Source organism: Bison bison, unplaced genomic scaffold (genome assembly GCF_000754665.1).
Source record: "Bison bison bison isolate TAMUID 2011002044 unplaced genomic scaffold, Bison_UMD1.0 scf7180017864282, whole genome shotgun sequence".
NCBI classification, from domain to species: Eukaryota; Metazoa; Chordata; class Mammalia; order Artiodactyla; family Bovidae; genus Bison; species Bison bison.
In genome coordinates, this window is record NW_011494854.1 from 713,883 (window position 1) to 738,114 (window position 24,232).

The 24,232-nt window shown below is 36.6% G+C and overlaps 2 protein-coding genes across 4 annotated transcripts in view; one reads left to right on the forward strand and one right to left on the reverse strand.

Moving 5' to 3' along the window:
• KLHL41 (kelch-like family member 41) overlaps positions 1-1,736 on the forward strand; it is a 16,324-nt gene extending 14,588 nt beyond the window's left edge. Inside the window, exon 6 of the mRNA XM_010849391.1 lies at positions 1,373-1,736. Within this exon, the coding sequence (XP_010847693.1) occupies positions 1,373-1,484 (112 nt within the window). The 3' untranslated portion in view covers positions 1,485-1,736. The remainder of the gene's footprint in view (positions 1-1,372) is intronic.
• Positions 1,737-6,319: 4,583 nt separating this feature from the next.
• FASTKD1 (FAST kinase domains 1) overlaps positions 6,320-24,232 on the reverse strand; it is a 35,651-nt gene continuing 17,738 nt past the window's right edge. For 2 of the 3 annotated variants that reach the window (XM_010849393.1, XM_010849394.1), the window contains exons 8-15: positions 20,908-21,394; positions 19,390-19,504; positions 14,530-14,658; positions 13,702-13,833; positions 13,232-13,345; positions 8,876-9,014; positions 7,107-7,221; positions 6,371-6,562 (exon numbers count right to left, since the gene is read on the reverse strand). In XM_010849393.1, coding sequence (XP_010847695.1) covers positions 6,467-6,562; positions 7,107-7,221; positions 8,876-9,014; positions 13,232-13,345; positions 13,702-13,833; positions 14,530-14,658; positions 19,390-19,504; positions 20,908-21,394 — 1,327 coding nt within the window. In that variant the 3' untranslated portion in view covers positions 6,371-6,466. Of the gene's footprint in view, positions 6,563-7,106; positions 7,222-8,875; positions 9,015-13,231; positions 13,346-13,701; positions 13,834-14,529; positions 14,659-19,389; positions 19,505-20,907; positions 21,395-24,232 lie in introns of all 3 variants that reach the window. The other variant, XM_010849392.1, reaches the window with a different exon arrangement.

The window sequence follows — 24,232 nt, forward strand, 5'->3', positions numbered from 1 at the left end:
GGAAGTTCATGGTTCACATATTGCTGAAGCCTGGCTTGGACAGATTTTGAGCATTACTTTACTAGCGTGTGAGATGAGTGCAATTGTGCGGTAGTTTGAGCATTCTTTGGCATTGCCTTTCTTTGGGATTGGAATGAAAACTGACATTTTCCAGTCCTGTGGTCACTGCTGAGTTTTCCAAATTTGCTGGCATATTGAGTGCAGCACTTTCACAGCATCATCTTTCAGGATTTGGAATAGCTCAACTGGAATTCCATCACCTCCACTAGCTTTGTTCGTAGTGATGCTTTCTAAGGCCCACTTGACTTCACATTCCAGGATGTCTGGCTCTAGGTCAGTGATCACACCATCGTGATGAAATAATGGAAGGCTGGAAAGGTTAGGGTTTTTGAAAAACAGGGATAATAATTCTTGCTTGGAAAACAAGAATAGGCAGTGATTCTCAACTCTAACATAGGCATCAGCTAATTTTTAAATTATTTTGAATCTCATTCACTCATCATAGAATGATTTGGGGGTATTTCCTATGTGCCAAGCAAGTATTGATAGCTTCTGGAGAAGGGAAGATACTAAAGTGAATAAAATACATGTAACTTTGAGCTTGTTGAGGACATAAATATAAAAACATTAAAATAGGATGATAATTGTTACCATCAATGGATACCATACAAAGAACACCGTGAGAAATGAAAGACAAACCAAACTCTGCTTCAGGAAGGCGAGAAAGGCTTCAGAGAGAAGGCAGTGTTGTGGAATTTCTCATGCAGAGATGGCATTTCAGGCACCAGGAAAGGAAAAGCACACAGGTCTCAAAGGGACTCAAGCTGTCTGTGTCTTCATGAATATTCAGAGAGGGTGACCAGTTCTTACCTAAGGTCAAGTGAAAGTCTAAGAGCAGCACTCACACAGGACAGAAAAGGGGAAGAACAATGGTTTCTTAGAGTGACCCCTAGTGTCCAGTGCCACGCATCACACTGGTGTATGGGTACGGCTGAAATCAGAATCAAGGTGACTTAATTGTTTCTGCTCTTCCCAGTTCTTACCCTTTGCTGACCTTGATTCATGGGGACCAGCCATCTTTAGCAGTCCAAAGGTGAAGGATTAATTGCTTTTACTCATCATCACTGGACAGTCTTTGATTCCCAGAGAAGGTTTAACTGCCTAAGCATCCAGATTAAATACCATGGCAATAATCTGGGTATATGCTCAGAGAATGCACATTTTTGGAGGAATTCAAGTGTTAGTCTGTGAGTCAGGTGCATCCTCCTCTGGGTAAGATCAGATAGGGTTTTCTCAGAGAAATATTTAATACCAGGAGATCTATAGAACTGTCTACTTTAAAACAACTTATTACGTTCTTTTTCTCCATCAGGTATGAAGACGATAAAAAAGAATGGGCTGGGATGCTGAAGGAAATACGTTATGCTTCAGGAGCTAGTTGCCTAGCAACACGGTTAAATCTCTTCAAACTGTCTAAGCTATAAATAAGAAGGTGAAAAACATAATAGATAGGGAGGTGGTCTGTTTGGATAATAGGGCCTTAATTTATTGTTTTTAAAAAGCCTATACAGAGATTCCATGTAGAAATTACTGTGTTATTGTCCAAGAGATTAGCAGTGGGCATCAAAACCTCAAAGTTATTGAATCTTCAATGTAACAATCAGAGCTTAAAAAAATAATAAATATTAAATTGAACAGATTATTTCTCTTGTTAATCTGTCTCAATCAATTATAAAGGAGCTTCCTAAATTTGAGTTTATTAATCCTTTCATTTGCATTGTTAAAGTGCCTTTACACTCCTTTTTCTATTACAAATGAAACTGGAGAATGAAATATGTACATTTACATTAAAAAAATTTTTTTTAATAGCAAAAACCTTTCTTCATGCTTCAAGATATAATAAGAACCCTGTGCAATATATTAAAGATTACATGCTGTGAGAAAACTTTGGAAATGGAATAAATGGATTTCATTTGAATTTTAAATTTAAAACCAGTAAATCACAGTCTTCAAGTCCTTAACTGTAGTATCTGTAGTAGAAGGGTTGGGAGGCAATCTTAGGAAAAGGATTGATTCCTTAACTGCTGGGGCAGAATTTGGGGCCAGCGGGTCATATGGAGAAAGGTGTGTATTCATTGCTTTGAGTTTTATCTATACTTTAAAGAGCTACCTATTTGCAAATTTCTGATAGAAAGAAGGATGACTATTATTCTATTTTCTGGGATGTAAAACCCTACATTCAAGTTGTTTGTTCTTAGCATACACAGTAAGATGACATCTCAGTCTGTCCCAAACCATTACATTCTACTGTCTGCAAGTCATGAACTAATCATCGCTTATGGGTCTCATGTGCTTTCACAGACATGTTTGACTTCTAGCCTTACATGTGTTATTTTCTGAGAGGTCTGACTTGGAACTGACTTGGAGTATTCCATTATTACTTGTTAAGCAACTGCATAAAAATATGAATGTTCATATTCATAAAATACAGCTATAGCTTTATTTTCTGCATCATAAATATGGAAACATTCAATAAAATTCAGTCTTACTATGGATCTCTGAAGTATAATCTTGAGTACTTTTCTATATTGAACTGCACCCTGAGTATACAATCAGCAAATCCCAAAGGTGGGAAATTACAGGTTATTTAGCAGATAAATTGTTAAGAAGGAGAGATGCTAATAGATTAAGACAGACTTAGAAGCAGGGGTAGGAGAGACTTCCCTGGCAGTCCAGTGGTTAGGACTCTGCACTTCCAATGCAGGAGTCTGGGGTTTGATCCATGGTTGAGGATCTTCCTGAATGCTACATGGTGTGGTCAAAAAAATTAAAATGCAAAAAAAGAATGTTTTTAAAGATTAGGTAGAGAAAAATAAGGTAGGGGTGGGGAATTATGATGTCTAGAGATGCAAACTTGGGTGACAGAATTATTAAGGGGAAGTCTTTACTATAAGAACATGATGGTGCTGATAGAATTACGAAGGGAAGTCTTTACTATAAGAACATGACTGGTGCTGATAGAATTATTAAGGGGAAGTCTTTACTATAAGAACATGACTGGTGCTGATAGAATTACTAAGGGAAGTCTTTACTATAAGAACATGAAAAGTCTTTACTATAAGAACATGACTGGTGCTGATAGAATTACTAAGGGAAGTCTTTACTATAAGAACATGAAAAGTCTTTACTATAAGAACATGACTGGTGCTGATAGAATTACTAAGGGAAGTCTTTACTATAAGAACATGAAAAGTCTTTACTATAAGAACATGACTGGTGCTGATAGAATTACTAAGGGAAGTCTTTACTATAAGAACATGAAAAGTCTTTACTATAAGAACATGACTGGTGCTGATAGAATTACTAAGGGGAAGTCTACTATAAAAGCATGATAGTGGTTACTTTGTGGGGGAGAGTGCTGATCTATGTAGACATGAGATTAAGTTGTAAAAACAATGCTTTGGGATGATGTTCTAGAATAAATAACTGTTCTAGAATTAGGTAGTGGTGTTGGCATAATCTTCTGAGTACACTAAAAACTGACTATATACTTTAAAAAGTTGGATTTTATGGAATATATATCTCAATCAAAAAAAAAGGGACACTTTTATTTATAACAACCAAAGTTATTTAGATAGAAAAATCATCAAACAGAAATATAAGGACATAAAACCATTTGCATCAGGCAGCCTAGGGAAAGGGAAGTAAGAGATGTACACGAAAAGTCAGATTATGTGTAACAGTAAGTAAAAGGTACCTTAAGGGTCATTTAATCAAGATTTCCATGTATGAATATATTAATTATACAAAAACTGGGTTTTAATTTATATCCAAAGGAAACCACTTATAACCCTCATCAGCTTAATCATTTAATTCTAAAAGTTGGACAGTAAGATATTTCAACCTACTTGGGGGTTTAGTTCCTGTAATCATTTGCTTGGGAAATAAGACACACTCATGAATGTGGATAACAAGCACTTAGAACAGGATTTCAGCAAACACAAATGAACATCATGAGGAAATTCAAAATGAGGGAGATGGGTTACAAGGAGACATTTTTCATTTGCTTCCAATTCTGATTCTGTTTTTCAAAGAAGGTCCTGTGAAGTTCACATTTTGGAGCTCAAATCATGCACAGTAATTGGATATTTTAAACAAGTACTTCAACTAAGCCTAAATTAAATATCAATGGACCAAAACACGCGCAGGTCACATGTTCTAAAGCTATGCTTAAGATTCAAGGCACTCTGGCTAACAACTTGTTTTGGGACAGAATGAATTTAGAGGGTCACAGAGTTGAAAGATGAAGTTTCAGATGGCCAATGACTTGCACCCCCACCAAGTAGCCTGTGGGTAGTTACAATATGGCTTTCTGCTAAGCACACATATTTGGAATAAGGGTTAGGGAGTTTATCACACAGTAGGCTCTTAGTAACTGTGTTATGAAATAAATATAAAAAAAAAAAAAATAATTTTAAAAAAAGAAATAAATATAAGACAGAAAATCATTATTCCTTCAAAATGTATGGGATCAGACCAGGTCAAGATTGGCCTACTTTGGGGGCCTCCTGGTGGCTCAGTGGTAAAGAATCCACCCACCACTGCAGGAGACACAGGTTCAATCCCTGGTTTGGGAAGATCCCACATGCCACAGAGCAACTAAGCCTGTACGCCAGAACTACTGAAGCCTGCGTGCCCTGGAGCCCTAGTGCTCCACAACAAGAGGAGCCACAGCAATAAGAAGCCCAGGCACTGCAACTAGAGAGTATTCCCCTGCTCACTGCAACTAGAGAAAAGCCCTCACAGCAATGAAGAGCCCAAAATAAATAAATAAAAAGTTCTTAAATAAATGAAATAAAAGTTTTTAAAAGATGGGTCTACTTTCACCTTAGCTACGACTCCCTTTCTTTGCTTCCATTCGTAAGAAAACTATCTCCTCCCACTTTTTCTTGAAGCAGTCAAGCTTTCATAGCCGCCACGTCACCAAATCTACTCTTTTCAAGGCTAACAATGATTTGCATGTTACTAAATTTAATAGACACTGCCCAGTCCTCATCTTACCTGAACCATCAGCAGCATCTGGCTCTTTCTCTTCTTGACTTCATGTTGGGGCGTCAGGACTTCAATCCTCAGACCTCTCCTCTATTCACACTCTCTTCTAATCACATTTTAGCGACTCCATCATCTCTCATCACATTAAAAACTGCTGTCACCTTACAAATTTATAACTAAGGCCTGGACCACTCCCATGACCTCCAAATTCATTTATTGAATTGCCTGCTTGATATCTCCTCTTAGATGTTTAAAAGGTATCACAAACTCTGTATGTCTAAAACCAAACCCATGATCTTCTCCTACCCACCCCCTCCTTCCTCTTTTCATAGACTTCCAATCTCAGTCAATGGCAATGGCATGCTTTTAGTTCCTCAGGACAAGAACTTAGAATTATCTTTGACTCCTTTCTCTCATACCTCATTATCCAATCAGTGAGCTAGTGATGTTGCTTGTGCCCTCAAAATACATTAAAAAACTGACAATTTCTCGTTACCTCCACTGCTACTACTCTCTTCAAGTCACTTCTTGTCTGGATTATTGCAATCACCTTTTAATGGATTTCCCTGCTTATACAGTTGCCCCACTGCAGTTTTTTTTCTCATCAGCTAAACAGAGTAGCAAAAGTGATCCAGTGAAAATACGAGTTTTTATTTCTTTACTAGGAACTCTCCAATGGCCTCTTATCTCAGGGTAGCCAGGAGGTAGTATATATTTGACACTGTTATCAATCTCACCCTTTCATATACTTCTAACCTTCACCTCCCACTTGTGCTCCAGCCACGGTAGATTCCTTGTTATTTTCAAACATGCCAGGAATACTTGCACTTACTGGTCCTTCTGCCTAGAGTTCTCCACTCCCAGATAATTCCTTGTGTCTTGACTCATTATCACCTCAGTGAGTCTTTCCCAGATTACCCTATGTAAATTATACCCACCCACAATATTCCTATCACTCCCCCACCAAGGTTCAAATTTTTCTCTACAGTTTTCAATATCAACTAAGATATTGATATAATGAACTATATTAATTTATTGTGTTTAACTCAACCCATGAAAGATATACTGTACTAACTCCAGTATACCCAGTATCTAAAATAGTTCTTGGAACAAAAAATAATTAAAATAAAAAATAAAATAGTTCTTGGCACATAGTATGCACTCAAGGAATGAACAGTGAACTATTTAAGTTTCCTAAAAGCTACATGTCTTTTATATTAAGAATTTTAAAGTTTCCAAACTAGACAGTAGAGAAAATACTCAATTGTAAAATGTCTGTTAATTTTAATATTCAGTTGACCTAGAAATCAGTCAGTTCTACATTATTACTTTTTAATTGAGTCAAGCCACTTAATTAAATTAACTCCAAATGTGACACAACATGATAACAACTAATTTTCAGTAAAAGCTACAATCATGATTTGCCTTCTCCAAATATCCGTTCTCTCAGATAGTCCATCCGAGCATCCCTTGTTGACAGTGCCATGGAGTTCCATTCGAAATGAGGGATCTGTAAAAGAAGTAACGTAGTCTAAACGAAAGCTCGAAAGCAACAACAAAAAAGATCAGCGAAGGCTTCTAAGAATACTGAAAAGAGCTGTAAGACCCTAAGACATTAGTTTACATAAGCATAGCCTTTGAACACTTTTTGGAAGGTTGTCCTTCATGACAACAGCTGGAAGACCCTTTTCTGCCTCAAAGCTTTCATGCTCCTAGTTCCTACAATAGCAAGAATGGACGCTTTTTCCTATGTGACTGTCCTATATTTATACACTAGCCTTTTTCTCTTATAACTCCATCCATCTCCATAGAGCCTCTCTTCATTGTAAGATAAATATAAAAATCAAGAGATTGTCTAGAGACAATTTAAAAACTGATTTTTATTTGCTATTCTTCAAAAAAAATGGAGAGTATTCTATTTCAGAGATATTTTAATATAGCTTTTCTTAATATTAAAAAAAAGGTAAATCTATAACTTTCACCTTAAAAGAGGATACATGTAAAACCAAAGTCTCTGGGGTTTTTAGAGGCTGAATTATATAAGTATTTCATACCTGAATCACATGATAGCCCAAAATTTCCAAATGTCGTTTTTTCATAGCAGATTTTCCTTTTAAATGAGGGATGTTTCTACAAAATGCTCTTGAATCCAAAACTTCCAAAGCGATCCTATATAAGAAAAATAAATATTTACTTCTGAAATTAAAGTGAGAAACTGAGTGATTACAAACATTTCAGAAACAAGGTGTATCCTTATAAACTAAATAAGCCAACTGAGTATGCTGCTGCTGCTGCTGCTGCTAAGTCGCTTCAGTCGTGTCCGACTCTGTAGATGGCAGCCCACCAGGCTCCGCCATCTCTGGGATTCTCCAGGCAAGAACACTGGAGTGGGTTGCCATTTCCTTCTCCAATGCATGAAAGTGAAAAGTGAAAGTGAAGTCGCTTAGTCGTGTCCGACTTCAAGACCCCATGGACTGCAGCCTACCAGGCTCCTCCATCCATGGGATTTTCCAGGCAAGAGTACTGGAGTGGGGTGCTATCAATGACAGGTAATCCTGTTCATTAGATTAAACCAAATTATAGTATCTACATGCTTTCATCTGTTTCTCTGTCCTGCATATATTTATTATCCACCTACCATATGTAAGGTACTGTGAGAGACATAAAAAGACACAGCTTATAGTCAAATGTATTAAAAAGCAGAGACATCACTTCGCTGACAAAAGTCCATCTAGTCAAAGCTATGATCTTTCCAGCAGTCATGTACAGATGTGAGAGTTGGACCATAAAGAAGGCTAAGTGCTGAAGAATTGATGCTTTTGATCTGTGGTGCTGAAGAAGACTCTTGAGAGTCCTTTGAACTGCAAGGAGATCCAACCAGTCCATCCTAAAGGAGATCAGTCCTGAATATTCACTGGAAGGACTGATGCTGAAGCTGAAGCCCCAGTATTTTGGCCACTTGATGTGAAGAGCTGACCCACTGGAAAAGACCCTGATACAGGGAAAGATTGAGGGCAGGAGGAGAAGAGGGTGACAGAGGATGAGACAGATGGTTGGATGGTATCATCGACTCAATGGACATGAATTTGAGCAAACTCCAGGAGATAGTGTAGGAAAGGGAAGCCTGCCATGCTGCAGTCCATGGGGTTGCAAAGAGTTAGACACAACTGAGCAACTGAATAACAACAAATAGTCAAACAAAGAACATAAGATATACAGCACATAACTGTAATTCAGTGTACAAAGCAGCTGTGTGGTTTTCAGAAAAGTATAGAGGCATGGGAGGTCCAAAGAAGAAGATACTATTTATTTCCAATGAGGACAGTGGGAAGGTTAGTGCTTTAGAGACTGCTCAGCTTTGGACCGGAGAAGGCAATGGCATCCCACTCCAGTACTCTTGCCTGGAAAATCCCATGGATGGAGGAGCCTTGTAGGCTGCAGTCCATGGGGTCCCTAAGAGTAGGACAGGACTGAGCGACTTCACTTTCACTTTCCACTTTCATGCATTGGAGAAGGAAATGGCCACCCACTCCAGTGTTCTTGCCTGGAGAATCCCAGGGACGGGGGAGCCTGGTGGGCTGCTGTCTATGGGGTCGCACAGAGTCGGACACGACTGAAGCGACTTAGCAGCAGCAGCAGCAGCTTTGGACATGAAGGATGGAGATTCAGGCAGAAAGCACAACAAAAGCAAAGGTATGTAGGTAGAATTTGTGACATATATGAGGAGTATATTCTACTATAAACAATCCTTGATAGTTGAACTCATTAAATTGTGTCAAATTTAACATTTAGATAATAAAATCTGAAGCTAAAAGAAAGTTACTTTTCAGCTCCTGGTGGCAGTCTTGATCCAGCTATTTGAGTATTTGATTCCAAGTGTATTTTTGGCAGTTTTTCCAAAGTTGTATTATGGCTTCCATAAGGAAGAGGGTTTCTCCTTTTATCCAAGATACACTCAAAGTCTGTAAGGAAGCACAGGAATCAACAATATGAATCAGGTAAATTCTTATAGGTAAAATTTTAAGATATATCTTAAATATTTACACATGTATATAAAGACACACCCTCACAAACATGATGAGGTACCTCTCTAATTATCCAACTTCTTTCATTTATTTATTTATTTAGGCCACACCATGTGGCATGCAGGATCTTAGTTCCCCCTCCAGGCATAGAATCCACGTTCCCTGCTGTGGAACTGCAGAGTCTTAACCACTGGACTGCCAGGGGAAGTCCCTATCCAACTTATTATATGATCCAAGAGCACCTCGTTGAAAATTGATCAATAAAAATCAACCAGTAAGTATTACCAAACTACTGGTTAACATGAGAGATATAATTAGCACCGCACTAAACCAAATCACAGCTTCCTTGGTAGCTCAAACAGTAAAGCATCTGCCTGCAATGCAACCCAGGTTTGACCCCTGGGTTGGGAAGATCTCCTGGAGAAGGAAATGGCAACCCACTCTAGTACTCTTGCCTGGAAAATCCCATGGATGGAGGAGCCTCGTAGGCTACAGTCCATGGGGTCATAAAGAGTTGGACACAACTGAGTGACTTCACTTCACTTCAAGCCAAATCACATTAAGAAGTTTTATCTCAATCCTTTTAAATCTCTTGTTCACAGTCTGAGAAGCTAAACCAACTCATCAGAAAATTAGCAGAGACCAAGATTCAGGCAAGCATCCTGTCTTTCCTGTATGAACTGTACATCGGGTAACTAAACAGCTGACACAGGAAAGTTCTTTTTAGACAAAGTCCAGCTAATAAATGCAGAAGAAATGATAGATGTACAATATCACTACTTTGCTACCCCTGATGAATGATGCATTTAGATAGTAATTTAAATGGCTGCTAAAATCATTAGGTGACAAGCTAAGGAGCAAACTTCCTAATGGAGGCACTGATGACCTACAAACACACTGATGAATCTTAACATAATAATAGTAAGACAACTAGAATTGTATGTTTTATGATAAGATGCAATAAGCACATACCACTTATGAAAGAGCTGGCAAAAAAAACCATCCCTACTGTCCCCAAACTAACCTGGCTGACTAATCTAGTCAAACCTCTAGATCTAACTATTGGTTTACAGGAAAAATGGGGGATGCAGGAGCATGTTGAATGACATCACAGAAGTGCAACTGGAAAAGTTCAAAATATGAAAAAACAAAAAACTTATTTTCAATAAATAAACTGTAAAAGGAAAAAAGAAAGGTAGAACTTAAAAAGACAGATTACCCAAAGGTAAAATTTGGATTCCAATTTTAACAAACAGTAAAATACAACATATACAAGATAATGGAGATAAGATAATGGAGATAGTTAAATGTTGATAAGCAATATAATATTAAGAAATTATTATGAATAGTTGTAGAGATGAAAATGATGGCACTATGGTTATATATCCTTTTAGATATACCTTTTGAAATGATATATTATCTGTGATTTGTTTGGAAAGGATCAGGTGGGATTCTGGTTAGTGAGTACTGATCATTTTTACTGCTGGATGAGGGTTCATTATACTATTCTCTCTATTTTTGTATATGTATTTTATGTATATGTATTTTAATTTTTCCCATAATAAAAACAATGATAAAAGTATTTAAACCAAGAAAAAAAGAAAAATGAAAAAAGAAACAAGGAATGAAAAAGAAGAGTGGATTTAATTACCTATTCTTAAGGGAAACTGAGGCACTGAAGCATCTTCAAGTTAATTACGAAACATGAAATATACTTTTCTCATTTTTAAGAGAATGAATTCTGGAGCTAGAATGCATAAGTCATTCTGGCTTTGCCATTTGTCAGCTATATAACCTTGGGCAAACAACAATGTCTCTGGGCCTCAGTTTCCTCATCTATAAAAAAGAGTATTTGCAAAACTTAAGGGGATATAATAAGCTTATTATATATAAAGCACTTAAGGGCTTGCCTGGTAGCTTAGTGGTAAAGAATCTGCCTGCCAATGCAGGAGACATTGGTTCGATCCCTGGTGTGGGAAGATCCCACATGCAACAGAGCAACTAAAGCCATGCACCACAATTACCAAGCCCATGTGTTCCTAGAGCCTGTGCTCACAACGAGAGAAGCCACTGCAATAAGAAGCGCACACACCGCAACTAGAGAGTAGCCACACTCACCACTGTTAGAGAAAAGCCCGTGCAGCAACAAAGACCCAGCACAGCCAAAAATAAATAAATAAAATTTTAAAATAAATAAAATAAATAATGTCTAACATAATAATCAATATGTGAGTGTATTAATTACTATTGTTGTTATATGAAATTACAGCATTGTTTGAGAGATGCACATAGCAGCAAAAAACCTTAGTGAACTATAGCATACTCATTCAATGAAATATATACAGTTACTAAAAAGAATGTTGTATATTTGTTGACATAGAAAAAATATTCACAATATATAAACAAAGTTGGGCTTCCCTGTGGCTCAGCTGGTAAAGAATCTGCCTGCAATGAAGGAGACCTGGGCTCGATCCCCGGGTTGGGAAGATCCCCTGGAGAAGGGAAAGGCTACCCACTCCAGTATTCTGACCTGGAGAATTCCACGGACTACTACTACAGTCCATGGGGTCACAGTCAGGCACGACCGAGCGACTTTCACTTTCACTTCACTTTTAAAGTCACATACTATAAAAAGTCATTTTGGTTTTAAAAAATCAGAATTTTTTAAGATACATATTGCTTGTACACATGAAAAAGTACTCCTTGTAAAATTTAGAAAGAAAACAAATGTCATTAAAAATGAAAAAAAAAAAAAAGCCAAAAAGAGAAAAACAGACACCAGAAGCAAACAGTGGTTGTATCATGGGTGGTTTTCGTTTTTTAGGTTATCTGTCCCTTCTCTATAAGCATGTGTTATGTATCATATAAGTAAGTGTTTTCTTCCCAATCTTAGTACCATTGTACTAAGTGGTACTAAATGATAATCATACCATTGTATTAAATGGTACTAAAGGGTAATCATACAATTGTGTTAATTATACCATATCTTTACAAATATTACCAATTAAATCTTATTTTTAATGACACATATATTTTCACATAAAAATAAGCTACTTGACAACATAAGGTATTAATACAAATATGAACTGGCAATACAATGGGCTTGGGACATAATAATCCCAGTTTCCTGTTCAGTTCAGTTCAGTCGCTCAGTCGTGTCTGACTCTTTGCGACCCCATGAATCGCAGCACGCCAGGCCTCCCTGTCCGTCCCCAACTCCCGGAGTCCACCCAAACCCATGTCCATTGTGTCGGTGATGCCATCCAACATTCTCATCCTCTGTCATCCCCTTCTCCTTCTGCCCTCAATCTTGCCCAGCATCAGGGTCTTTTCAAATGAGTCAGCTCTCTGCAACAGGTGGCCATAGTATTGGAGTTCAGCTTTAGCATCAGTCCTTCCAACGAACACCCAGGACTGATCTCCTTCAGAATGGACTGGTTGGATCTCCTTGCAGTCTAAGGGACTCTCAAGAGTCTTCTCCAACACCACAGTTTAAAAGCATTAATTGTTCGGCGCTCAGCTTTCTTCACAGTCCAACTCTCACATCCATACATGACCACAGGAAAAACCACAGCCTTGACTAGATGGACCTTAGTTGGAAAAGAAATGTCTCTGCTTTTTAATATGCTATCTAGGCTGGTCATAACTTTCCTTCCAAGGAGTAAGCGTCTTTTAATTTCATGGCTGCAATCACCATCCGCAGTGATTCTGGAGCCCAGAAAAATAAAGTCAGCCACTGTTTCCACTGTTTCCCCATCTATTTGCCATAAAGTGATAAGACTGGATGCTATGATCTTAGTTTTCTGAATGTTGAGCTTTAAGCCAACTTTTTCACTCTCCTCCGTCACTTTCATCAAGAGGCTCTTTAGTTCTTCTTCACTTCCTGCCATAAGGGTGGTGTCATCTGCATATATGAGGTTACTGTTATTTCTCCTGGCACTCCTGATTCTAGCTTCTGCTTCCTCCAGCCCAGATCAAACCTATGCTCCCTACAAGTGGAAGCACAAAGTCCTAACCACTGGACTACCAGGGAATTCTCTGAAAATCTTCAAGATAATGAAATAACTTTTTTAAATTTTTAAAATTCCAGCTGATGAGATGATTCTATTTAGTCTGATTTTCTGAAAGTTGTTAATAACCTACCAAAGACTTACCTACTGTGTAGTAATAAGGTGTAAGAACGGAGGCTTTCACAAAATTGATTCCTCCCAGTACCTCTGCTAACATTTTATAAATCTGCTGTTGTGCTCCATTCATGCTGCCAAAATCTTCATGAAATAAAAACAGTTAGTTCACTTAAAATAATCAGTTTTTGAACGAAAATCATTCCACATCTACAAACTAAAAAATAAAGATTAATATTTCCAACAAGAGCCTTGCTGTACTAATAATACCATATGCAATGACATTAAATTCAATACAAGTTCTTTGGCTCTCTCCCAAAAGAGGTTTAGTGTCCTAAATATTAAGAAATTTTTATAACACAAATTTCATCTACAAAATGTTTCCATTAAACAAGTTATGGTTTCTGGTGTCATGATAGGTTCAACAATAAAAACCGTGCACTACCTAATAATGTGCTTTAGAATTAAACTTTACTTTCTGACCCAAAGAAAACTCAAACCTTTATTATAGTGTTGTTGACAGAAGCGGTCATGAAACCACGGAATCTGATATTCAGGACATTCCAAGCAGACTGCTCTATTTAATTCCATAAGACGAAATTGGACCTTCATATTTAGAGACGAATATATAACTGAAATTTAAAAAATACATTAATAGACTTTGAACTCAGCAAAGACAATTCATTTCTCACACTCATTTATCCCATTAATGACTGTAACTTTTATTTTCATATTATAAACTCATTTCATTTGTATATACATGTTCTATATTTTTAAATTATTACACTCAATGTGATCATTAGGACCAACATCTATGTTGTTCTCCCTAATTATGAATGTTAAAACCATATTTTTAAAAATACTGCCAAAGAATATTCATTGACCTAATATTCCACGTTTAGCAACTTATCCTAAGGAAACAAAGATGAGGACAATGTCAGATTCTATAAACAAAAAACAAACTAATGACATCAAAAAAAAATGTAATGGCATGGAAAATCTTTCAAAATATAGTTCAATGATAAAAGGCAACAGACAAAAGTCAATATATATATAATTCAAATTTTGTCTTAAAACATATAGATATATCAACATATATATATGAAGTCAGGAGACATAAAAGAAACATTCTAAAATATTAAAAATGGCAGTTTCACTTGGTGGTAAGATTATGAATAATCTTTCATTTTCTATTTTATACTGTTCTATATTCTACAATAATAAAAAAAAATCAGTATGAACATTTAAATGCTTAAGTAGGTAGGCAGAGCTGAAACTTGGATTTAAATATAAGTGATAATGTATTAAATTAAATTGTTGATACATACGTTCAAGTTGAGAATCTAATCTAGCTAAGAATTTGATGTTAAAAATTGCCTTCAATAGGTCTTCGGGAAAATACTGAAGCGTGGCCAAAGAGTAACCAAGAAACACTAACACGAGAGGATCCAATACACCTAAAACAAAATTACAAAAAAAATTTTTAATGTACAGCTGCTTCACATACATGTAAATACATACTTTATTCAGTAAACCCAGGTTTTTAAAAAATGATACGAACACAGCCTTGACAAAATTAATCTATACTGTCACAAGTAAGGATGGTAGTAAAGTGGTTACCTTTGGGTGGGGGAAGAACAAAAAAGAAAGCCAGGAAGGTTACCATGCTCTTGATAACATTCTATTATTTTTGATCTGAGTACTGATTTCTTATATGATTCAATTTCTATAAATCCACATATACTATGTATATATGCGTGTGTATATATATATAAATGATGTATAAACATGTCTGCATTATTATTATACTTCCAATAAAAGTCTTTAAATTGCCTTGAAAAGAGAAAGACTGGAAACAAAAGGTCATACTACCAAGGCATCAGCCACTGCAACCACCTACAACGGTGCACCCGGAGGGGAATTCAGGATGAAGAAAAACTGGACACTGGCCCTAGGTAGCTAAGATTCACATCAGAGGAAAAATTTCAGTGAGCCCAGACTCTTGTATTTTATCACACATAGAAAAGCACTAAAATCACTAACTTGAGATGTCTGGTTCTGTGATTAACAATAACTTTTGATGTTCAAGTACACGTGTTTGTTTTTGGGTTTGTTTTTCAATAAAAACTCCTATATATAACGGGGAAAAAAAAAAGAAACAAAAGGTCAGTAAAGTATGTAAAAATAAGAAAGGCCACCATTCTCTATATACTGATGATAATATTGCTCAGACTGTGTGGAGAATCATTCTAAGCACTTTGCAAATATTACCTCATTTAAAACCTCACTTTAGTGTATAAAAGGAATGCTTATTATCTCCACTTTATAAACCAACTGTACTGAAGCACAGAGAAGTTTAATGACGTGCCTCAGCATGATTGGCTAGTGGAGGGTGAGATTTAACTTAGGAGAGTCCATCTCTGGAGTCTGAACCGCTGGGCTATGCTGCTTTCTAGGGCTCTCAGACCCCCAGGCCGAGGACAGACACATATGAAAATCAGGTCTCATCTACCGCCTCCTCCATGACCGGTCAGCCAGCACCACACTGTGTACCCCAGAGGACAAGGCTTGCAGTTATTTACCTGATTTGCCTTATCCAAGAGGAATTTCCTTTCTCTCTTTCTTTTTTTTAAATTTTTTATTGGAGTATAGTTGATTTACAATGTTGTGTTAGTTTCTGAGGTACAGCACAGGGATTCAGTTATATATATATATATATTAAAAAAAGAGATTATATACATATATTCTCTTCTTTCATACCCTTTTCCATTATAGTTCATTACAATACACTGAATACAGTTCCCTGTGCTATATGGTAGGAATTTGTTTATATACTTTATATATAGTAGTTTTTATCCACTAATCCTAAATTCCTAATTTATCCCTCCCACCTCTTTCCCCTTTGGTAACCAACCGTAAGTTTGTTTTCTATGTCATGAGTCTGTTCCTGTTTTGTCAATATGTTCATTTGTATGATACTTTAGATTACCCATATAAGTGATATCACAGGTGATATTTGTCTTTGATATTGATATTTGTCTTTCTCTGCCAAAAGACATTTCTGATGAGAGGGAAGGGATCACCTAAAATGCACCTTTAGCAGCAAATGTTCTTACAAAGGACAAAAAAAAGATGTTAAATCTTCCAATTGTTTTCCTGAGGTTATTTAATAAAGCAAGATCAAGTCACAAACAAGGTTACGTGATGATCTACCAGCAAAACTGATCTGTCAAAACGAATGTTTCTTTAAAATAAAGAAAAGTATCATTCCATAAATTACTTAAAATTCTGCTTTAGGTCTCCAAGAATTTTGCAATCATTTTCACAGTAAAGTCTTCAAAAATCAAAGCTGTACTTCTCAGACTCTCATCTCTTATATCCCTTATTTGAAGAAAAACAAAAAAAAGAATGTATTTTCATTTCCCTCTGGTTGTTGACACACAACTGAACAACCAAGAAAGCATATGCAAAGTCTCATCTTTCAATTTCAAGTCTCATCTTTCTATACATAGTTCTATGACTAAAAGGGGAGTATATATGAATGCCACACATGCATACATCTGTACATGAATAAACACACACATGTCACAGTCGCACTTTACTTGTCTATTAAAGACACAAAAATAGGTCAGATACTATCTGGCACAAAGATCCTACAAAACATATACCAACGTCCATGAACATCATACTGACATCATTAATATATTTATACTGTCTCACACAGCCTGACTAGAGGTCTATACGCCTAGAGAAACATACCATAAAATAGAGCCTAACATCTTATGCTGGACACAGAAGCTCTCAGTTAAGTATTTGTTGCTTGGATAACAGAATGACTATTTCTTACTCTCCAGGCACAGCAAAAAGTTCTGAGGAAAGCCAGTTTCTTCTCCTATCAACTTGGTCTCCCTCATTCCATTCCTGCCACACTGAATCTGCTGTTCCTAAAAAGAAACCAAGCATGTTCTCACCTCACGGCCCTTTGCACTTGCTTTTCTTTATCCTGGGATGCTCCTCTCCAACTCTGGGCATGGGTCACTCTCTCACTTCATTCAATCCATGGTCAATGACGTCTCCTTACTCCATCTGGCCCGCCTCACTATCCTCCACCCTCCATGCCTACCCTGCTCTAGTGCTCTTAGAGTCTTATCACCATCGGACCTTATGAACTTGCTTATTATGTACACCAGTTTCACCCCGCCAGAAAGTAAACTCAATGACAGTAAAGTCTATCTGGTTTTTACTCCCTCCTACATCTCCAGTGACTAACGACCACCTGACAGTAAGAACTTGGTGAATACTGACTGAAAGAGCAGTAACTACTGAGCCAGACATTTAACCTCTAAACTCTCACATTATCCTGACATGCAAGAAGAAAGAGTCTGAGAAGAGAAGCCCCATAAAGCCTTTTTCTTTAAGGCCAAATAGAAACAAACATAATTCAGGACCAAAATAAATGAAAAGAAAAAAATAATTTCCTGTCTTTGCTGTCCTCACATACTGCTTCTGCTAAGGCCAGTAGTAGGAAGGAATATTTCTATTCCACTTTTTTTCTGGTACTAAAACACTATTTAGACTTTTTAAAGAGACATAATAATCAGTCCCAAAGCAACAACCTTTCTGACAATTAATAAATATCTATAAAGGATCTTAAGAAATATTTGTTTTCTATTAAAAAAAAACAAAACTATTAAAATTGACAAAAACAATCAAATGTTATATGTCTCCAGAAATGATAAAAATATCAGATATACAGCTCCACATACAAAACATTTTTTGCTGAAAATGTTCACTCTGAATCTAACCAAGCATCTATAACTAACTTCCAGTTTACTAGGGATACAGATGATGGAGGAGCAAGTTAAAAGAAAGCACTCAAACAAATCCAGAATGTGGCACAACCCATAATAAATGGCCAACCCCTTTTACAAAAAAAAAAATCAAGAGAAAAAAAGATAGGGGGAAAGTGATGTAGCCCAACATTAGTTTCTTTAAAAAATTTATCAAAGAAAATTTGGTGACAGTTGGGAAATTTTTATTATGGATTGAGTAGGCAGTAGCTTCCCAGTTGGCTTAGAAGGTAAAGAACCTGCCCACAATGCAGTAGACGCAGGAGATGCGGGTTTGATCTCTGGGTTGGGAAGATCCCCTGGAGAAGGGAATGGCTACCCACTCCAGTATTCTGGCCTGGAGAATTCCATGGACAGCAGGCTATGGGGTCACCACGAGTTGGACATGGCTGAGTGACTAATACTAGGTAGTAAGTGGTACTTGTTCATTCTCTTAAGTGTGATACTGGCATTGTGTTTGCATAGGAGAATGTCCTTATAACCTGAAGTATTTAGGGCTGGCACTTCAAATGGTTCATCATATATACAGACAAACACACACATACAAACACACAGAGCAAATCTGGCAAAATGTTAGAGAGATAACCTACTGGAATGAGTGAACCTTGACTGGATCCTGTGTCCAAAATAATCACTGTAAATAAAGTATTTTGGGAATAATGAGGGAGACTTAAAAATAGATTGTATACTACATATTGTTGTTGTTTAGTCTCTAAGTCATGTCTGACTCTTTTGCAACCCTATAGATAGTAGCCCTCCAGGCTCCTCTGTCCATGGGATTTCCCAGGCAAGAATATTGGGGTAGATTGCCATTTCCTTCTCCAGAGGATCTTCCAATCCAAGGATCTTCCAACCCTGTCTCCTGCATTGCAGGCAGATTCTTTACTGACTGAGCTACCAGGGAAGGCCTATATTATATATCAGGGACAACTAATTTTCTCTATGTGATAACAGTATTGTGGTGACTTAGGAGATCATTATTCTTAGGAGGTCTAAGCAATTAAATGTAAAGATTCACATTGCCTACAACTTACTTTGAAATGGCATAGAAAAAATGAGAGCAAGAGAAACAATAAAGCAAATATGATAAAATGTGAACAATTACTGAATCTACCTAGTGAGTTCATAAGTGCTACTTGTTTAATTCTCTACTTTCTAATGCAAGCTTGACATTTATCATAATAAAAAAGTTTTAAAAAATGGATCCAAAACATTTTTTTGAAGGTATAAAACTCATGGATATTTTTGTTATCCTTTAAAAGAGCGGTATGTCTTAAGAGTAGTAGCAACAGTATTCTCCAACCTCCTCATCCAGGTAGTACTAAACAATATACCTACTTAAGTAAGAATTAAGGTGTTGAATGCAAGTTCCAAAAAATTCATCCCTTTGAGGTGGATCATAGTTCAGGGTGCTGAATGGAAGAATAATAGCAAGAATTGCAAAAGGATGAATCTGTAAAAAATAGAACAAAAAAATTACTGTTTAAAAAACCTCAGCAAAACAAAACAAAATTTAGCCTAATTATTATCCTAAGTAGAACTCTTTATCAAACAAGCCTATAGTTAAATGAACATGCCCACAGTTAAATGACACATGTATCACTGTTAATAAGTTCTCTACCTGGCTATAATCTATTTAATTCCATCACTAATCTCTAGTAACTCTAAATATTAATGTAGAAAAAAATAAATCAGATAAGTTACAAATTGATTTTATAAGTATAAAATTCTGTTCCAGAATTCCTTAGTCATTAAAATGACAAAAAGATAGTATCACTAATTTCCATGATGTAAGTGCATTTTATAGACTCATCATATAATAAGAAAGCTTCCTAATTTATAATAATAATCAGACTTCATTTTTCTTTCATTCTTTTTTTTAAGTTCATTCATCCAATACTTAATAAACAGCAGGCACTATGCTAGGCAAAAAGATAGACTTTTATTTTTACTTATTAGAAACACTGTCTTCTAAGTAAAAACCATATTCTGATATATATAATTGATTTTCTCATATAGTTCAAAAAGCATCATTGGGGCTTCCCTGGTGGCTCAGCAGTAAAGAATTCATCTGCCAAAGCAGGAGACACGGGTTCCATCCCTTGCCTGGGAAGATCCCACATGCCATGGGAAAACTAAGCCCATGTGCCACAACTACTGAGCCTGTGCTCCAGAGCTTGGGCTCCAAGCAACAAGAGAAGCCACTGCAATGAGAAGCCCATGCCTCGCAACTAGAGAGTAGTCCCTAACTAGAGAAAAGCCCATGGAGCAACTAAGACCCAGCACAGCCAAAAATAAATAAATGAACTAAAAAAAACCAAACAAACAGCATTTTACAAGTTCCAGAAATAAAACTGTAAGAAGACACAGTGACAATTCAATTATTCTAGATTCTGATGCTGGGAGGGATTGGGAGCAGGAGGAGAAGGGGATGACAGAGGATGAGATGGCTGGATGGCAACACTGACTTGATGGACATGAGTCTGAGTGAACTCTGGGAGTTGGTGATGGACAGGGAGGTCTGGCATGCTGCGACTCATGGGGTTGCAAAGAGTCGGACATGACTGAGTGACTGAACTGAACTGAAAGTCAGTGAAGACCTACAATTTTCTCAGTTTTCACATTTATCTTACTCTTTTGAATAGTTTTAAATAGTAAAAGTATCATAGGATTATAGAAAATAAGAAAAAGAAAGCAAAAATCATACATCTCCATTATCCTAACACAACTATTATTATTTACCAGAAACTAGAGCTTAATTTTTAAACTTCAAATTCCAATCAAGTTCTTCAAGCACTTACTATAAACATTTATGGTTCTAGAAGTTGACAATAATATGCAACATTTCAATTTCACCTTTTCAATCTGTTGAAGGACCACTGAGGCTATCTTATCAAGTAGTGAAGTACTGAGGTAGTTGGTTCTAGAAATGAAAGATGCAATCCCTGCAACATTGATGTAATTCATTTCATCCATCAGACGCTGTAAGGTAACAACTGTTTCTTCAAGAAGTGAATCAGCAAACCAGTCTCCTTTTAAAGATTTAACTTCTTCCCATAACAGATTCAAACTTTTACATTCTTGTAGTCTCTGATGACCATAGTGATCTAATTTTTGAAGTACTTTCAACTGTTTCGCAGGAATATTATTCAGATACACGTGATCATACTGAATACATCTTAAAACAGATGTTGCAAAAATATTCAGGTCATGTAGGTCACACTGTGGCAAAACTGCTTCAATCTGAGACATCCTCACTTCGTCCAGGTGAGCAGAAGGAAGCATCGAAAGAGCATAGACCAGGATGGAAATCTCACTAGGTATGACACTGACTTTCAAATAACTACAAAGAAAGAAGGAAAAATAAAAAGAACAGAATGAATCTATCAGCAACAAAACTTAGTTGTAAGAATTAAAACGTGAATATATAATTATTATTACACTTAATAGGTGTGACAGTTTTAAAATATAATTTGAAAAGGGTTAGGGGCTTCCCTGGTGCTCAGTGGTAAAGAATCCGCCTGCCAATGAAGGACATGAGTTCGATCCCTAGTCCAGAAGATCCCACATGCCTGGATCAACTAAGCCTGCATGCTACGACTACTGAGCCTGTGCTCTAGAGCCTGGGAGCCTCAACTGCTGAGCCCACATGCCACAAACACGAAAGCCCTTGCACCCTTAAAGCCCATGCTCCACAAGAGAAGCCACAGCAATGAGAAGCCCAGGTACCACAACTAGAGTAGCCCCTGCTTGCCACAACTAGAGAAAAGCCTGCACAGCAACAAAGACCCAGAACAGCTAAAACTAAATGAAAATAAAATCAATAAAAAGGGTTAGATAAATTCAAAGATGACAAGTTTCATAAAGGCTTACTAAGGGAAGCCTTAAGATGTTCTAAAGCATATCCTCATTTTTTTATGCAAAAATAAAACCATAGTCCCTGACAAACAAAAGGTCAACATTAGAAAAATGTCTGTAGGGTTGTTGCGAGAGACAGAATTTGGACTGAATTTCTGGATATGACCTGTCAGAAGCTGATATGATCTAGAACAGGCAAAGAGTAACCACTCAATAACAGTGATCCCCTTCTTCTGCAACATAAGAAGCCCAACCTTTAAAAAAAAACAGACAAAAAAGACAAACACAGAGCATACAGTCCCTTCTCTTCTCCTCCTTTCCCAAATCCCTATGCTTAGACACCCACCACCAGGACAGCAGTTGTAAAAATACAAATTAAAAACTGGGAGCTTTTAAACCATCTTTTAAGTTTAGAAGTACTGGAAGAGATGATCAAATATAAATTAAAAGAAAACAGATTTACTTTTAAACATATTAAGTTAGCATATTAAAATAATGATGATATTCAAGGCTAGCAAGGGTATATTGATGCAGATTTTCTCATTCACTAATAGTAAATTTAAAAAGTTGGTGCAACCTTTTTGGAAAGTAATTTAGCAGTATAGCTTAAGAACTTTAAAAGTAATTACATCATTTGACATGATCAATCTTTGTCTAGTAAACTAGCCTAAGAAAATAATCTAAAATGAAGGCAAAGATTTTATGTTACGTTATTCATCACATTTTTTTATGTGGCTAAAATTTGATAACAGTCTACATACCCAGGAAGGGGGATAGTTAAGGTAATTATGATACAGTCATATAATGGGCAATATCCAATCACTAAAAATATTTACAAATAGCTTTAAATGATGTAGGAAAATGCTGTTAATGTTAAGCATGTGGGAGGAGGAACACAAAACTGTACATTCCTGATTCTCAGCTATGAAAAAAACATATAGATGATATATACCACAAGCAAATAAACCAACCAAATAAACCAAACTGTTCACCATAAATGAAAGGGCTTACAAATGATTATTTTCTTCTTTATACTTTTTTGTTTTCAAAATGATTTTTTTTTTCACATGAGATGGGTCCCGTGTTGACCTCATAACAGATATGAGGGAAGCACAACAATAGTGTGAACACCCAATTACTATGCTTATGAACTACAATCAAAATGATTTTCACATAATATCTGGCCCACTGCCTGACACAAAGTAGGTACTCAATAAGTACTAAATAAGTATTTTATTCTTATAACCACAAAAAATTAATATGCTATTTTATATAAAGAAAAGAAAGACCTAAAGAGTTGCATTTGTTTACAGAATTGACCCAGGGGGTAGGAACTCTCATTATTTGCCAATCTTGTGATGCTAATCTGAAAATAAACCTCCAAGAGACACAAACATGCCAGACTCCACCTGATGCTTTCCTTATGGTGTTCCCTAAAATTCCAAAACTTACAACAGATGCAATTGCGTTTATTTACATTCTACCACAAATCTACCAGCATGGCTAAAATAAAAATGTACCAAGAGTTGGTGAAGATCTCAAGAAACAGGAATGCTCACATTTTGCTAGTGGTAAATAAACTGGTACAGTCACTTTAGAAAACTATTTAGAGTTCCCTGGTGGACTAGTGATTAGGATTCCGGGTTTCACTGCTATAGCCTGGGTGCAATCCCTAGTTGGGAAACTGTTAAAGAAAAAGAGACAAAAGAGAAAACTATTGAGCAGGATCTGCTGAAGGTGAACATATAGTAACATATGTATAATCAAGAATCACACTCCTCAGTAAATACCCACGGAGATGTACACATATGTTCACTAAGAGATACGAATGAGGTTGTTCACCACAGCAGCATTTATAATAGCCAAAACTGGAAATAAATCAAATATCAACATTAAAATAGACTTAAAAAAACCTGTTACGTTCTTACAAGACTATATAGCAAACACATGTGTAAATCTCATAAATAAAATGTTAAACAAAAGAAGCAAGGCACTAAACAGGCAAAACTAGTCCATGCAGTTAGAAGCAGGGACAACAGTTAGCCTGGGGAAGGGGGTAGGTAGGGGTAAAGAGGAGGGAGTAGGGTCATGAGGAGGGGATATGTCTATTTTATGTAGATAGTTCAATATATCATCTTTTTTTTTTTTAAAGAACATATTATTCCAGTACATGAATTCCCTGGGTTCCCCAGATAGTTTCAGGAGATACTCACACAAACATTTATGTGAACTACTTTAACTAGATTGTATTCCTTCGCACCAACCTGCTCTGAAGCGGGGGAAGGGTTACATTTAAAATAGAGGTACATACAGAGGTATGTCG